This window comes from Caretta caretta, chromosome 2, assembly GCF_965140235.1.
Source record: "Caretta caretta isolate rCarCar2 chromosome 2, rCarCar1.hap1, whole genome shotgun sequence".
Classification (NCBI taxonomy): Eukaryota; Metazoa; Chordata; order Testudines; family Cheloniidae; genus Caretta; species Caretta caretta.
Window position 1 is genome coordinate 60,792,151 of NC_134207.1, and position 13,757 is coordinate 60,805,907.

Below are 13,757 nucleotides of genomic sequence, written 5' to 3' on the forward strand. Positions count from 1 at the left end.
ATTCAAGATTGTTGGTGGCATTCTTGGAGCAGTTGCATACAGTGGAGCATCACTTCTGGACCCGAGAAACAAGCACTGTCAGGTGGGATCACATTGTAATGCAGGTCTGAGACAACAGTGACTACAGAACTTTTGGATGTAAAAAGCCACCTTCCTGCATCTATGTCCCAAACTCAACCCTGCCCCCCAGTGCTGGGACATGAGAATGAGACCTGCGCATTGACAGTCGAGAAGCGAGTGGCAGTCACAATATGGAAGCTTGCAATGCCAGATTGCTACTGGTCAGTGGGAAGTCATTTTGCAGTTGGAAAATTCACAGGAGAAGCTGTTGCCATGCAAGTGTGCAAGGCCATCAATAGCATCCTGCTGTGCAAGACTGCGATACTAGGCAATGTGCAGGGCATTGTGCATGGATTTGCAGCTACGGAGTTCTTGAACTGTGGTGAGGTGACAGACGTCACTGTGACAGGGTGGTGCACTCACCACTAGGATGGCACCTCCACCTGATCGTTTTGAGGAATAGCTCACCAAGTCAACGCCCCTCCCACAGTTGCATTCTGTCTCTCCGTCTCTCTCTCTCTCTGGTCTGCAGTCCCTCTCTCACTCCAGGAACCGCAGCGTCCTCTTCATAACTCAGCCCTCTAGCCAGTCACTCAGTGTGTTTCCCCCTTCTGGGGTACCAAAGTCTTCCTTCAGCAGTCCTAGGCAATTTTCCCATTCATTGCCTTATAGTGCCACTCCCTCAGTGGCTGGCAGGGGAACCCGGGCCTGCCCTCTACTCTGGGTTCTGGCTCAGGGACCCTCTATCCAGAAGTCAAAGTCTGTTCCCGTCTACACCTGACTGATTTTCCCTGAGTCCTTCCCTACCTTCCTGGCCACCCCCCTTCTCTGGGTTTTCCAGCCCAAACACACCACACCTCTCCTCTCCTCTCCTCTCCCAGGGAGTGACTGCAGCCCCCATCTGTTGCCAGTTTCCTGGTTTTATAGGCCTCGCCTCTTCCTTCCCAGCTGAGCCTGCTTGCAATCAATCCCTGCCCCCTGGCTCTTCCTCCAGGTGCAGCTTGTGGAGTTAACAGGTCTACCTGGCATCTTAACCCCTTCCAGTCCTGTGTGGGGTGAACACCATACCAAAGGCACACATTTCCCTGTTGTGGCACCAGCCCACCTTGCAACACAGTACATCAATAGACAGGGCTATACTTCTATGGTTACTCAAATTTTGGTAGATCATCAGAGATGCTTTACCGATATCAATGTGGGTTACTCAGGGAAGATGCATAACACTTGCATGTTTAAGAACACAGGACTATTCAGACAGCTGCAAGCCAGGACATTCTTTCCTGTCCAGTAGATTACTGTTGGCAATCTTGAAAAGCCAATAGTGATCCTGGGTGATCCAGCCTATCTTTTGCTTCCCTGGCTCATGAAGCCATATACTGGCCATCCTGACAATGCCAAGGAAAGATTCAACTACTGTCTCAGCAGGTGCAGAATGACAATTGAATGTGCTTTCAGTAGACTGAAGGGGTGTTGGAAATGTTTGTTTATTAGATTCTATCTCACTGAGAAAAAGATCCCAATGGTTGCAGCTGCCTGTGGTGTCCTGCATAATATCTGTGAGGCAAGCTGGAAAGAGCAAAGGTGGAGCAGTTGCCTGCTGACTTTGAATAGCCAGACACAAGGGCCACCACAAGAATTCACCATGGAGCTATGCTGCTCAGGGAGGTCCTGAAAGGGCACTTATCCATCAACATAGTAATGTGCTGTGCTGGACAGTGCTCTACCAGGTCCTGAAGTTTGGGGAGTTGGTAGGAACAGTTTAGTGCTTGGTATACATTTATGAATATCACATTGTCTCTTTTAATGAACCTATGAATTATGTGGTGCTTATTGTACATTTATAATTATGTGTTTTGCACTGAAACCTATAGTCCTGTGGTCCTGTTCAAGTACAATTAATGTGTGCTTTCAGTAGAACCAGGCATTTTGCTGCATCTGTTATGAAGCAATAAAGATGAAATTTCCAAAAGTAAAAAATGATTGTGTAACAAAAACAGTGCAAAAATAATGTGCAATTAAAAAACAATACAGAGCAAACTTGGAATAGAACTTTAAAAATAGAACATTAGAAAACATGTGTGTCCATTTCAGCCAATTTCAGCCAAACAAACACCAACTATGGTTCTCACAGTTCAGTGTATGTGAAGCTGTAGTTTTACTTACTGTCCACCCATGTGGAGTGGTGAAGGAAGGGTTGTGGTCCACGATGACACACAGAAAGTTGTGGGGGCGGGGAAATGTAGGGAGCTGCTAAAATGAAGTTCCCCATTGACTGTAAAGGAAGGTGAGCACATGACTGTTGGACCTGTAGGTTAGCAAGATACTTCAGCATTTGTGTTTGTTGCCTGAAAAGCCTCATTATGTCCCAGTACATTTGCCTCTCTGACTCCTGGACCCAGAAACTTTTGGTGTCAGAATCAATGATCTTCCGATTTTTTCCTGGATATCTAGTCACCAACTCCAAGTGAACAATGCAAAAACAGAACTCAATCTTTTCTCAGAGACCTTTCACAGTCCTTCCCCTTTTCATCTCTGTAGAAAACTCTACAGACCATTGAGGACCCTAATAATGCACCCTTACTGTTATATTCAATTTCTTTCTCTGCTTTCCACCACATCCAGGCTATTAAGCCCTGTCACATTTTCCTTAATAGTACTGTAAAATGTCCCTCCCTCTCCAGACTTCTTGCTAACATCCTGGCTCCTATCTGAGTCATCTGACCTGAACTATTGCAACTTCCTTCTCTCTGGGTTGGCTGATTCTCATGGTATGGCCCTCATGTCCATCTAACATACTGCAGCTAAATTAATCCTCTTTTTCTGCCTCTTTGAAAATGTTATTCCCTTAATCCCTGCATTGGCTTCTGACCTCTTCCACATCAAATTCAAACTCTTCATCTTCAGGCATCTGCACAGGTCAGCTACTGCTCACAATTTGTCTCATCTGCTACTCCCTGGTCTGACAACTTGGTACGTCTAGCCACTTTCTCCCACAAATGAGTTGTCACCTTTTCTTGAGCCAATTACCTAGGGTCTAGTAATATCCTTCTTGAACCTGTGCCTCATTCAGTCTCACATTCCTCCTAAAAATTCCCTCCATTTATTAGCCTTTCAAGGCTGACTTATACTGCCAGATTTTCCCCTCTTCTAGTTAACCATATTATAGGATAAAAATTTCTATAGTAAGAGATTTTGACTGTAGCCCATAGGGCTAGCCTGCTAGCTTGCTAAATTATATATCCTGTTTTCTCTTTATTGGTTTGATTCTATTATTTTGGCTTATATTTTTGTATTGAATAATTTCAGTAGACATTGCTCCATTATATTTGGCTGTAACGCAAAGAACCTACAGACCTGTATCCTGTATGATTAGCTAGAGCAAGTTAGCATGAGTGCTTGTAACCTTTGGCATAGGTAAATGGCCTACTGGTTACACTTTTAGACTTTGAAGAATTAAATGTGTTTACTAAAATTCTGAGACATACCAGTAACCACAATGTACACCACAAGAACATGGAAGTAACGGTTCAGGCCAAAGGTAACAGGTTTCAGGAATGAGATATATATCACTAGCTTATAGAGTAAGTGTACCCGAAGACTTATGTGGGTGAGGAAATAAGATTTGGGCATGGAAGGTTGGGCACTGACATGAATATTGAGGATAGTGCCAAAACCCTCTAAGAGGGCAAACCACCATGTGGAGTTTCGTTCTTTTAGTTCCTATTTTGTTTAGCTACCAGCTTAGATTTTGCAGTATAGCTTAGATACTCTACATTTAAGCCTTCTCTCCACCATCTCAGCACTGAGGAACCTGGACGATCGGACTCATTTGGCATGCCAGAGACAAGGCTGGTCCTTTGTCTCCCATCACCAGGTCACCAAGAAAGGGTATAAGTATGCTAGCCTAAAGTAGCTTTTGTAAGGAATGATACCATAGGTACCCATAGAACTGTATTATTTCTTTTTGATTCTATGGTTTGGAGCTTTGATGACTTTTTCCTTTATTTTAATAAAAATCTCTAAAGCTTGGCTTTGTCCTCAGCATGAGTGTTCTTGCCACACACCCCAAGAGTCCTTACAAATTATTGAATTCTCTACATTCTCTAATTCTGTGATCTGATTTCAGGACAAGAACCTGATTATCTCCTAGTCAGATCACTCGTGAGCCTATAATAAACCAGACCTCTATAAATAGGTCAACAATAATTTTTTTTATTTACTTCCCAGGAAAATATTTTAATAAAATCTGAGTGCATATTCATGAATATTTTTGACGTGTTCACCCAATTCCAATAATAATAATAAAATTGACAGACTATAAAGACCATCCTGAAGGTATTAAGAATTTCTCTTTTCTTCCTATTTATTACACAACAGAAATTAAAAAACAATGCAATGTAAAAGTTAAACATGACTTTTGTGGGGTTCCTATATCTCCATCTGCTTTAAATAGTGAATCATTCTAATTTAATATAGCATGGTATTCAAGGCAATAGAACTATCAACAAGAAAATACAACCACTTCTGAGATTTCTATTAAAATCTAAGCACTGGAGTCAGTTTTCAACAAATGGATTCATTTATTTAACATCAATAATGGTTAAACAAGTTTTCAACCACTAGAGCATCATTCACCACTAAACAACATTTCTTTAGGTGGTAACCAAAGAGGGTTTGTGGGCTTCCTCATCTACTTACCACAAAACCTAAATCTGACTCAAGAGACAAATATCCTCTTTTCTCCCTATTAAATATAGTCACTTAACTTCTGCTTATGTAGAAATATGAAGATTCACCTACTTACAACTGAAATTCTATTGAACACACTCATTTAAAGAGTACACTAATGGCCTAACAAAGAATGGACTTTCAACCAGCCACACAGAGCGCAAATATAAAACATTTTAAAACACTAAATAGAAAAACCATGAATAATTTTTTAATTGACTGACTCCTGTATTTTGTGCCTGATCATTGAAATACAGATCTGGGAGAAAGTTCAATTCACCTTTTGGCTTGAAATAATTTTTGTCTTAAAATGAAAAATATAAAAATGAGTTAGGGACCAATTTCTGTTCTTTCAGAATCAGACAAATAAAAGAGCAAAAGGGAGGTTAAGTAACTTTAAATTCGCTGATCAAACCTCATATTAGTTTCAGTCGGAAATAGAACTGCAGGCTGGCTAGTCTGTCTGTAAATACCTTGATCATTTGTGGAGACAACAAATGGCATGAAACTCAGAGGCACAGCACAAAACTTGCAGCCCAGGGGAAGGGACTTTGAAAGTTGCTTCAAGCCTGCTTTGTGCTCTCCTGATCCTGTGCTATTTGAGAGCTGGAGACACCAACATCACAACTTAGACAGGCTCTCAGGTCTGTATAAGTAACAGCAGCTTCCCCAGGCCACTGTCGGAAGACAGGATACTGGTCTAGATGGACCTTTGGTCTGACCCAGTATGGCCATTCTTATGTTCTTATGGTTTTTAAAGTTTATATTTATAAAGCACATCACAAATTATTTTTGTAGTCTGAAATTGAGCAGTTTCATCATGGGATGTCATGGAAATTAGCCAATAAAATGAAGCTGCTAAATGTACTCACAAAATAATTTTAACCTTGGACTGAAGCAATCTACAGCTGGCTTTGGTTCCCACAAAGAGATGCATGTTGCAATATTCCAGTGCATAGTTTTATAAATCCCTTAAGCTTCTCTTTTCCATTGCTTCCTTATCAAACAGTACACTCAAAAAGGCAGGTCCTGCAAAGTGCTGAGCATGTCCTGTGAAATGCACACTCGCATTCTATCAGGCCTGTTATGCTCCCTTTGAACATTAGCGTTCCTATTGAATTCAGTGGGAACAGAATCAGGACCACTAACTACAATAGGTGTTGGAATCACTCGGCATCTTCATCTAAGGGTCCGAATTCCCCTGGTGCCTGTTACTCAGACAATACAATATTTGCTTTTGCTTCTCACGCTTCTGCTGGCACCTCTCCTTAGCTACCCCCTGAGATATTATTTCAATTAGGTATTCTCAGATTTTGTCATAGTGAGCTTCCCTAAACTAAGGAAAACAACAACATTGCATCTCTCCACGGTTTATTAAGACAACACAAATAACTAACTGAAAATCCTATCTTTTGCAATGATACAAGTAATAAAGTAGAAGGGCTTTGATCAATATAATTATAGTAAGAGTACAGGTGTGTTATCTTGCAGATCTGTTAAAAAGAGTACAAACTGCAGCAGCTAAAATTAAACTGCACAAACATTTTAGGTCATCATAATCCCTACTTGCCGTGCAACACCTCCCCGGACCCTCAGATCTCTGGGGCCCAAGGATGAAGAGAGAAGGGCTCATGGATGCTGGGCCTACAGGTAGGGAACAGGGGCCCCCTTTAGTGCATGTGGCCTATTAGGTGAAAGCAACCATCTGGAGCTCTGTGTAGGTCCAGTGCAGCAGGAAGTCGAAGGGGATGCTGAGTTAGTAGCCAGGACTGACCACCACTATCACCAGCTGGAACTAGACAGTTACCATAGGGAAGGCAGTGCATCACCCCAAAAGAAACCGCACAGGGCCCCAGATCCTCCTGAGACCTGACCTAAACAGCCACAGGGACCCTGACCCCTGTTGGCTTTTCCCTGGGAATGGGAAGGAAGGGGACACCAAGGACCTCAGCAGAGTTCAGAGCCCACTTCACACAAGGACTGCTGCCTTGATGGGGGCACTGACTCAGAAATGGACAGCTTTAGAGGACCAGAAAGAGAACCCTTCTGGTAAGTCCAGTTCACCCAGCCCTACTGCCCAGGAACTAGCCGTAGTTCTGCAGTGAATGATGCGAATCCCCCAGGATATTGCAGGACAGGGCTGTGATGGGGTTGGGGACTGGGGAGAAGAAGGGGATCTACAACACCATTACTGCAGGGCAGGGCTGAGAAGAGGAGGCACATGGGGATGGAGGAGAGCCCTTAGGATAATGCAGGGAGTGCTTCAGCCAAAGGGAGGTACACCAGGGGAGATGGAGGAGCTCTGGATGAGCTAGACAGCAGCATAGGAATAAAATGGGGGGCATGAGAGGTCCTGTGATGTTGAGGGAGGGAAATGGGGAAGCAGGGGAGCTGCTGCACTGCAGCAGACAGGGCCATGCTGGGGAGCATAGCCCTGGGTGGAGCAGAGTAGCACCTGCAAGCTGCTTTCCCTGGTATCCAGAGGTGAAAGTAAGCCGGTACGGTACAGTACGGTGTACCAGCAACAGCCGGTATGCCATGCCAGACCAGATCAGCTTCCCCAAGCTGGTGATTTAAAGGGCCCAGGGCTCCCTGCAGCGGCCGGAGCCCTGGGCCCTTTAAATAGCCACCCGAGCCCCGCTGCCAGAGCCCTGGGGTAGCGGTGGCAGGGCTTGGGTGGCGATTTAAAGGGCCCAGGGCTCCCTGCAGTGGCCGGAGCCCCAGGCCCTTTAAATCTCCCCTGAGCCCCAGGGCACCCAGCTGCCTCTGCAGCTAGTAGCTCCAGGGGTGATTTAAAGGGCCCAGGGCTCCCAGCCGCCGCTACTGCAGCTGGAGCCCAGGGGCCTTTAAATCTGGATTAAAAGGGCCTGGTTATTTAAAGACCCCGCCTCTTCAAATTGAGGTCACGCCCCCTGCTCAGGACTTCAGCATACCGGTAAATCCTTTAAGATACTTTCACCCCTGCTGGTACCCCTGGCCTCTGGTATGCCCCCATTCCTGCACTTCTCCATGGGTGCAGCCCTGGCTCCCTCTGCCCCTTCCCAGGCTGAGCAGATTTCAGGATTCACTCTGACACGCAGCACCACACTCTGGCCAAAAGACGGGCAACAGGCACCTCCCCTGATACAGGCCCACACCTCCCGAGACGTACCCCATAATTTGAGAATCTCTGATTTAAACTACTATCCATTAGTCTTGCTACTGAGATACAAACTGTGCTGGAATTTAGAAATTTCCTCTTGGCTACATGCTACTCTGCAGACCTTGCCTCATAGACCACATAAACCCGTTATATCCTTCCTCCGCTCTCCCTCATTAGCTATGAGTTTATTGAGGGTTAGGTTTTTCTTACTGACCTTCAACAAATTTTCTTATATTCTGTGCAAGATTTTGGACACTGCTGGGAAGGTTCCAAGGATCTTGCTTGATGTGAAGTCGTAATCTCTTTGGACAGCAAAGTTTAGGTTCCATTTCCTGCTGAAACTCTAAGCAACGGCAAAAAATATCTCTTTAGTTTAAACCTCAGAAATCCACTGTATTTCTTTCTAAACATTTAGAATAGTCTAAACATTAAGAAGTGCCTGCAATTTCCTGAAATTTTGTCTTGAGTGACGTTACCTGTACCTTTTCAGATAATTTAATTAACTAAATACCCATACAAAAAGTCAACATACATCAGTAATAAGTAATTTAAATAACACATGAATTCAACTACGTGTTTCACAGTTTAAGTGTTTTGTTAAACCTTTATCACATCCACTCAAGAATTCATATAATAGTGGACAATAAGCTGTAACAAAATTATCAGAAAAATAATCTTCCTTACTTAACACAGAAACTTTGGCTGTTTAACCTAGACTAGCCTTCAGATCACTAAAAGTATCCCTGACATTATTATGGTATATCTATATAAAGCTGCATTGTCACACAGAATATACAGCCCCCCTTTTTTTTATTCTCATTCTAAATCATCTTTGTGAAATGGATATCTTTTGGAGTATTTATATTGGATATTTCATATCTTGTACCTAGTTGCACATTTATAATTAAATAATATTTTCTGAATGGTTTCTCATGAAAAATTTTGCGAGGCATTCAGTCTGAAAACAATGAAAAATATATGCCATCTGTGGGTCATACCAACCTTTCCCTATAAACAACTTTAAAGGTTCTAAAAATGTAAATATTTGCTAGAAAGAAATCTCACTATGTCTGTATTAACTTCTGGGCAGACTCACTGCAGGGTCAGTGAGTGGAAGGGCATGATGCATCAGAGGGTCAGATAACAAGCTGGTGTATAAGGGTGTAGCTTCACTGGCTTCAGTGGAGCTATGCTGATTTATGAAAGCTAAGGATCTGATCAATGACCCTCTATAATTAATGCATTTTATTTGTTGAAAGTTGAAAGCAGAAACCAAAGCATTTTATAGTAGCATTATTTCTGTTACCCACACAACATTCAGTTGTATTTCCCAATCTCCCATACAGTCTTTTTTCAAACTCAGTTCACCCAAAAAGCCTTTCAGTAGCAATTTTTAAAAGTGTATCAATCCTGCTAAATGGCTCTAATCCTGCAAACACTTCACACACGTTTAAGTTTAGACTTAACACTTATGTATATGATTAACTTTGGACCTACACATATAGAAGCATGTTGTAGACCCAAAGTTAATCCTGTACATAACTCTCAGCAAGATCAGGGCCACAAATTGCACCTAGAATGATTTTAAATAATTAATATTTAGAATAAGAATTCACACTGAAGTGTTGCTTATTATTTATGAAGTACCATTTTACAAGAAGAAAAATCCACAAAGATAGAAAAGGCCAGAAATAAATAGTTAAATATAATCAGAAAGTGCTTCAGTTGCTAGGACAGAAATAACATGAATCAGAAAAACACTTGTAATATGTTAACACTGTTTTTTGCTTCAAAGCCTCAGCAGTTTTATATTCAATTCACAGGCTGTAATTTCAGCTTAACTTTCAAGAACACCTAAATGCCTTATGCAAGGAAAGTGAAAATGGACCAGCTAAGAATAGTAATAGCTATGTAATAAAAATTTTGAATGGCAATTATTCCAGAACATAACATGAACAGAAAAGATTGGGTTGTTCTTTAACATCCAAATCAAATACTATATATTCATACAAATGTGCCCTGTATTTCTTTGTGCCACCTGTTGATTTTAGTAGTTAGCTTTAAATGTTACCTTGCAGGCCTCGACCTGGCGTGAAGAACTTGGTTTGTTCAAAGGCCCTCATTACAGCTGGTCCTTTCAGAAGATTGACAATTGAATCTACCTGTTAGGATCAAAGTTCTGTGAGTGGCTTGCCTTTTTCATAGCAATTTTAGAAAGATCTGCTCTGAATGAGAAAAAATGAATAGTGAAAAAATGATTACTTTATATTTGTTTGTAACTAATTTAAATGTTGGCTGTAGCTAACAACACAAGACTAGAAAATTTGTGAGGATAAATCTAAGGAACTGTTCTCTTCAGTAATTCTGGGTTAGTAGCCCAGGAAAGGATAAAGAATAAATACATATCATTCAAGTAAACAGTGGAAAGCAGAAGCAGAAAAAAAAAAACCCACTTGCTGCAGCCAGTTTTTCCCTGATGGTTTGAATATAGACCAATACTGTTAAGCAGTCTAAGAAAAAAAATCTCATACCTGACCAAAAAGATGCTCCAAACAGCTATGAAGTTTGTCCTGTTTATCATGAGAAATCCGAACACTTAAGGGAAGTTCATCACCTGTGTGTAAAATATTTTAAATCATAATTCAGGTCTCAGCATACTTTTCAAAATCATACAGATCTGGGCTACTCTGCTATGCATACAAGCTGATGCTTAAGCTTTTAGAACCTTCTCTATTTAGCTCTTTACACTAATCTGTGAGATTCTTTTGTATACTATTTTCATAATGTAGCAAAAGTAAACAACAATAACAAAATGGCATCTGTACAATAAATCACACACCACCCTTTGTGAAGTAGGTAACTATTGTATTATTTGTACTTTTGTATACACTAAGGACCAGAAACTTTAAGCAAAATGCCCAAGCCATATTGTAAAAGTTGGGAACAGAACCTAGGAATCAGGTGTCCCTGATCTGTGTTCCACCAACTAGACCACAGTTCTCTGAAAGAAAAATGCAAGATCGCTGAAATATCAGCTAGCTATTTATACCACCTAGACCAGAGTCACTGAATGCACTGACCTAACATTTTTATAAGGACCCTGCAAATATTTCACAATCTTAATGCTATTGCTAATGAAATGGCTCTGATAGTTCAGTAGTTTTTAAAGAGGGATAAATATCGCATTAAAACTAAAAAGGAACTATCAAGTGGCAAATAGGTAAGAATTTGCATCTATGATTATTTAAATTAAATTTGTTCAACCTTGACATAGAATAGAACATTATGGTGAGTGTGCCTTTCTGCGGTCTTACTCTCCCCAGCATTTGTACACAGTGGTATTTTGTATTCAGAGTCTTGTCTCCTGTCTGAGACAGAACTCCCTTTTATGTAAAATTCCTCTTCTTTTGAGCAACATAATGCATTGCCCAGGCCAAAGTGGAAAGCTGGTTAAAATGAGTCTCTGACATCTTTTTCTAATCCACTATATTTTCAGCTGGATTGGAAAATTGGCTTTGTTATACAGAAAGGCTAAAAGTGCAACATACACTAAACAGAAGTGAAATATTATACTCTTGCCACTTACCATGATGAAGACAGACATGCCTATGAATAAAACAAACAAGAACTATCTCCAGAGGAATGAACAGAGGAATTTGTAGAGTATTTTTTAATCTTACCTGAGTCCATTTCATCACTGTGAAAGTAAGAACTGCACTGGCTACTGCAAATGCTGGTGAATGAGGCAATGGAGTTCCTGTTGCTATTGCAATCACTTGAAAAACAAAACAAAATAGTATGTCATGATGTACATGTACTATATCAAAGCACAAAAAGTATAGTGCCTTTCCTTTTTCTTAAACTTTCCTCTCTTGCCGAGGTCTTTTACAATGCTCTACCCTTGACTTTAAGTTTATGACATCATACAAAATATGCAAGAACTACTATTTGTTTCTGATAAGACTCTGAAGGCTAGATTCTCAGAATAGATGCTTCAGTTGTCCCCACCTCATGTGTGTGAACAAGTAGTTTCACATTGAAAATATACAATTCCACATATAAATCAAGTAACTTTTCATGCAGATGAGTGGCTGATTTTGGAAATGTGGCCTCATATGTGTTAATTTCTCCACATTTAAATTCTGTACACCTACCTACCCCATAACTCTTATAAATGATGAAGCATGCTGGTTTAAGACTTGCAGACAGTATTCATAATTAGGTTATGAAAATAATTAAACTATTAAACAACAAGATTAAAAATGACAATTTTCTCCCTTTAACCAAACCATGGTTTATGAGCTACTGGCAGTGCAATAGGATAAGTGCTGGTGGACTTCTGAACCTGCATAAAGCCCCAGTGACTTCTCTGGAACTCTCTGTGAGTACAAAAGTCTACTCATCTGAATCCAGTTGCAGGATCAGGATTCCTGTGTAAATAGAGTAGGGGGCAGGTGGTAGTGGTGGGGATTTTACTTCTCCCTGTATCTGATTATATGGAGACTTCTCTGCAGTAACAAAAATACCACATCACTGTACAGTCGTGATTTTTTTTTACCCCAAATTTGTGTTTCTCTACAAGGAGTGAGAATGAATTCATCCATATCACACAGAGGGGAAAAAATCTAAGATTTTGTTGTAAACATATTTCCAAATGGATTTGAACCCACAGGCTGTAACAGCAACCAAGTCAGCCATATCATCTAATCAGCAACGGAGTATTTGGTTTAAATGTAAGAGTTTTCAGGTGTTAAAGTAATTATCTAGCAGAGAGAGTCCACAATGTCCCATGAATGTAAGAGAAACTCATCATCAAGGTACCTCTCAATCAATTTCCTGCAATTACAGGGGCACTGGGCTTTGATGCATCTCAGTCCCTTATTCTCTGCCAGTGGCACATAATAGCTGAATCTCCTGAGAGCTGTAATACTTTGGTCTAATTCTGGCTGTTGGGGTTGGTATGGGGGTGGCTGAAGGATGTTTGGCAGCTTGTGATACACAAGAGGTCAGACTAGATGGTCGGCCAGTCCCTCCCAGTTTTAAACTCTATGATTCTAAATTCTATTCTATAAAAGCATTTAGTTTAAAATGGCTGCAGAGTTCCAAATGCATGCCCTACTTCATATCATGCATGACAAAGTTCATAAAATGGGACTCCATTTTATATGATTATTATATTTATATATTGTTTACATATACATTAATAGCACAGAGAGGGAAGAGCATTTTTGGATGGTATGAGGGGTATATAATTTAGGGTGCTGTCCACTAAATGACTGAAACCATGTTGGTAACAAAATGTTTCTAGAATAGAGTCCCTAAGAGAAATGAGAATTTCTGGCTGGATATTAAGAAATATTTTCTGATGATGAGCTCTAACAGACTTTGGAAAAGTCTCCCAGGGGAGAATGGTGGAAAGCTCATCACTAGAGTCATTTAAAATGGGACTGAACAAAGCACAAAAAAATAAAACATGGGGGAAAATCAGATTTAACCACTTCTTAGCTATATATTTCTGCATAAGTATTGTATTGTAGTGTTTAACAGAAGTTTGCATAAGAACACAACCAATAAATGAAAATGTCCTACATTTCCCATAATGTCTGCTCTCACAAAGAGACAGGGTGTGGTATTTTTTCTAACATTTCAATTGCATTTACAGTGATTTATTGGAATTTGCTGGTAGTTCATTTAACTACATTAGATAATATTTTTAAAAAATCCACTGTCATAACTGACAGTTGCACTAATGATTGGTATTATGTGCATGGGAATCTGAGGGTTTTTTGTTTGTTTGTTTGGGGGGTATTTTTTACACACATGTTAA

The 13,757-nt window shown here is 40.7% G+C and overlaps 1 protein-coding gene across 2 annotated transcripts in view; it reads right to left on the minus strand.

Annotated features, from left to right (window-relative positions):
* The window catches only part of PREX2 (phosphatidylinositol-3,4,5-trisphosphate dependent Rac exchange factor 2), a 295,769-nt gene that overhangs the window by 90,559 nt on the left and 191,453 nt on the right, over positions 1–13,757 (minus strand). For both annotated transcript variants that reach the window (XM_075125146.1, XM_048840883.2), the window contains 4 exons: positions 11,611–11,705; positions 10,462–10,544; positions 10,002–10,092; positions 8,145–8,273 (listed from right to left, as the gene is read on the minus strand). In XM_075125146.1, coding sequence (XP_074981247.1) covers positions 8,145–8,273; positions 10,002–10,092; positions 10,462–10,544; positions 11,611–11,705 — 398 coding nt within the window. The remainder of the gene's footprint in view (positions 1–8,144; positions 8,274–10,001; positions 10,093–10,461; positions 10,545–11,610; positions 11,706–13,757) is intronic.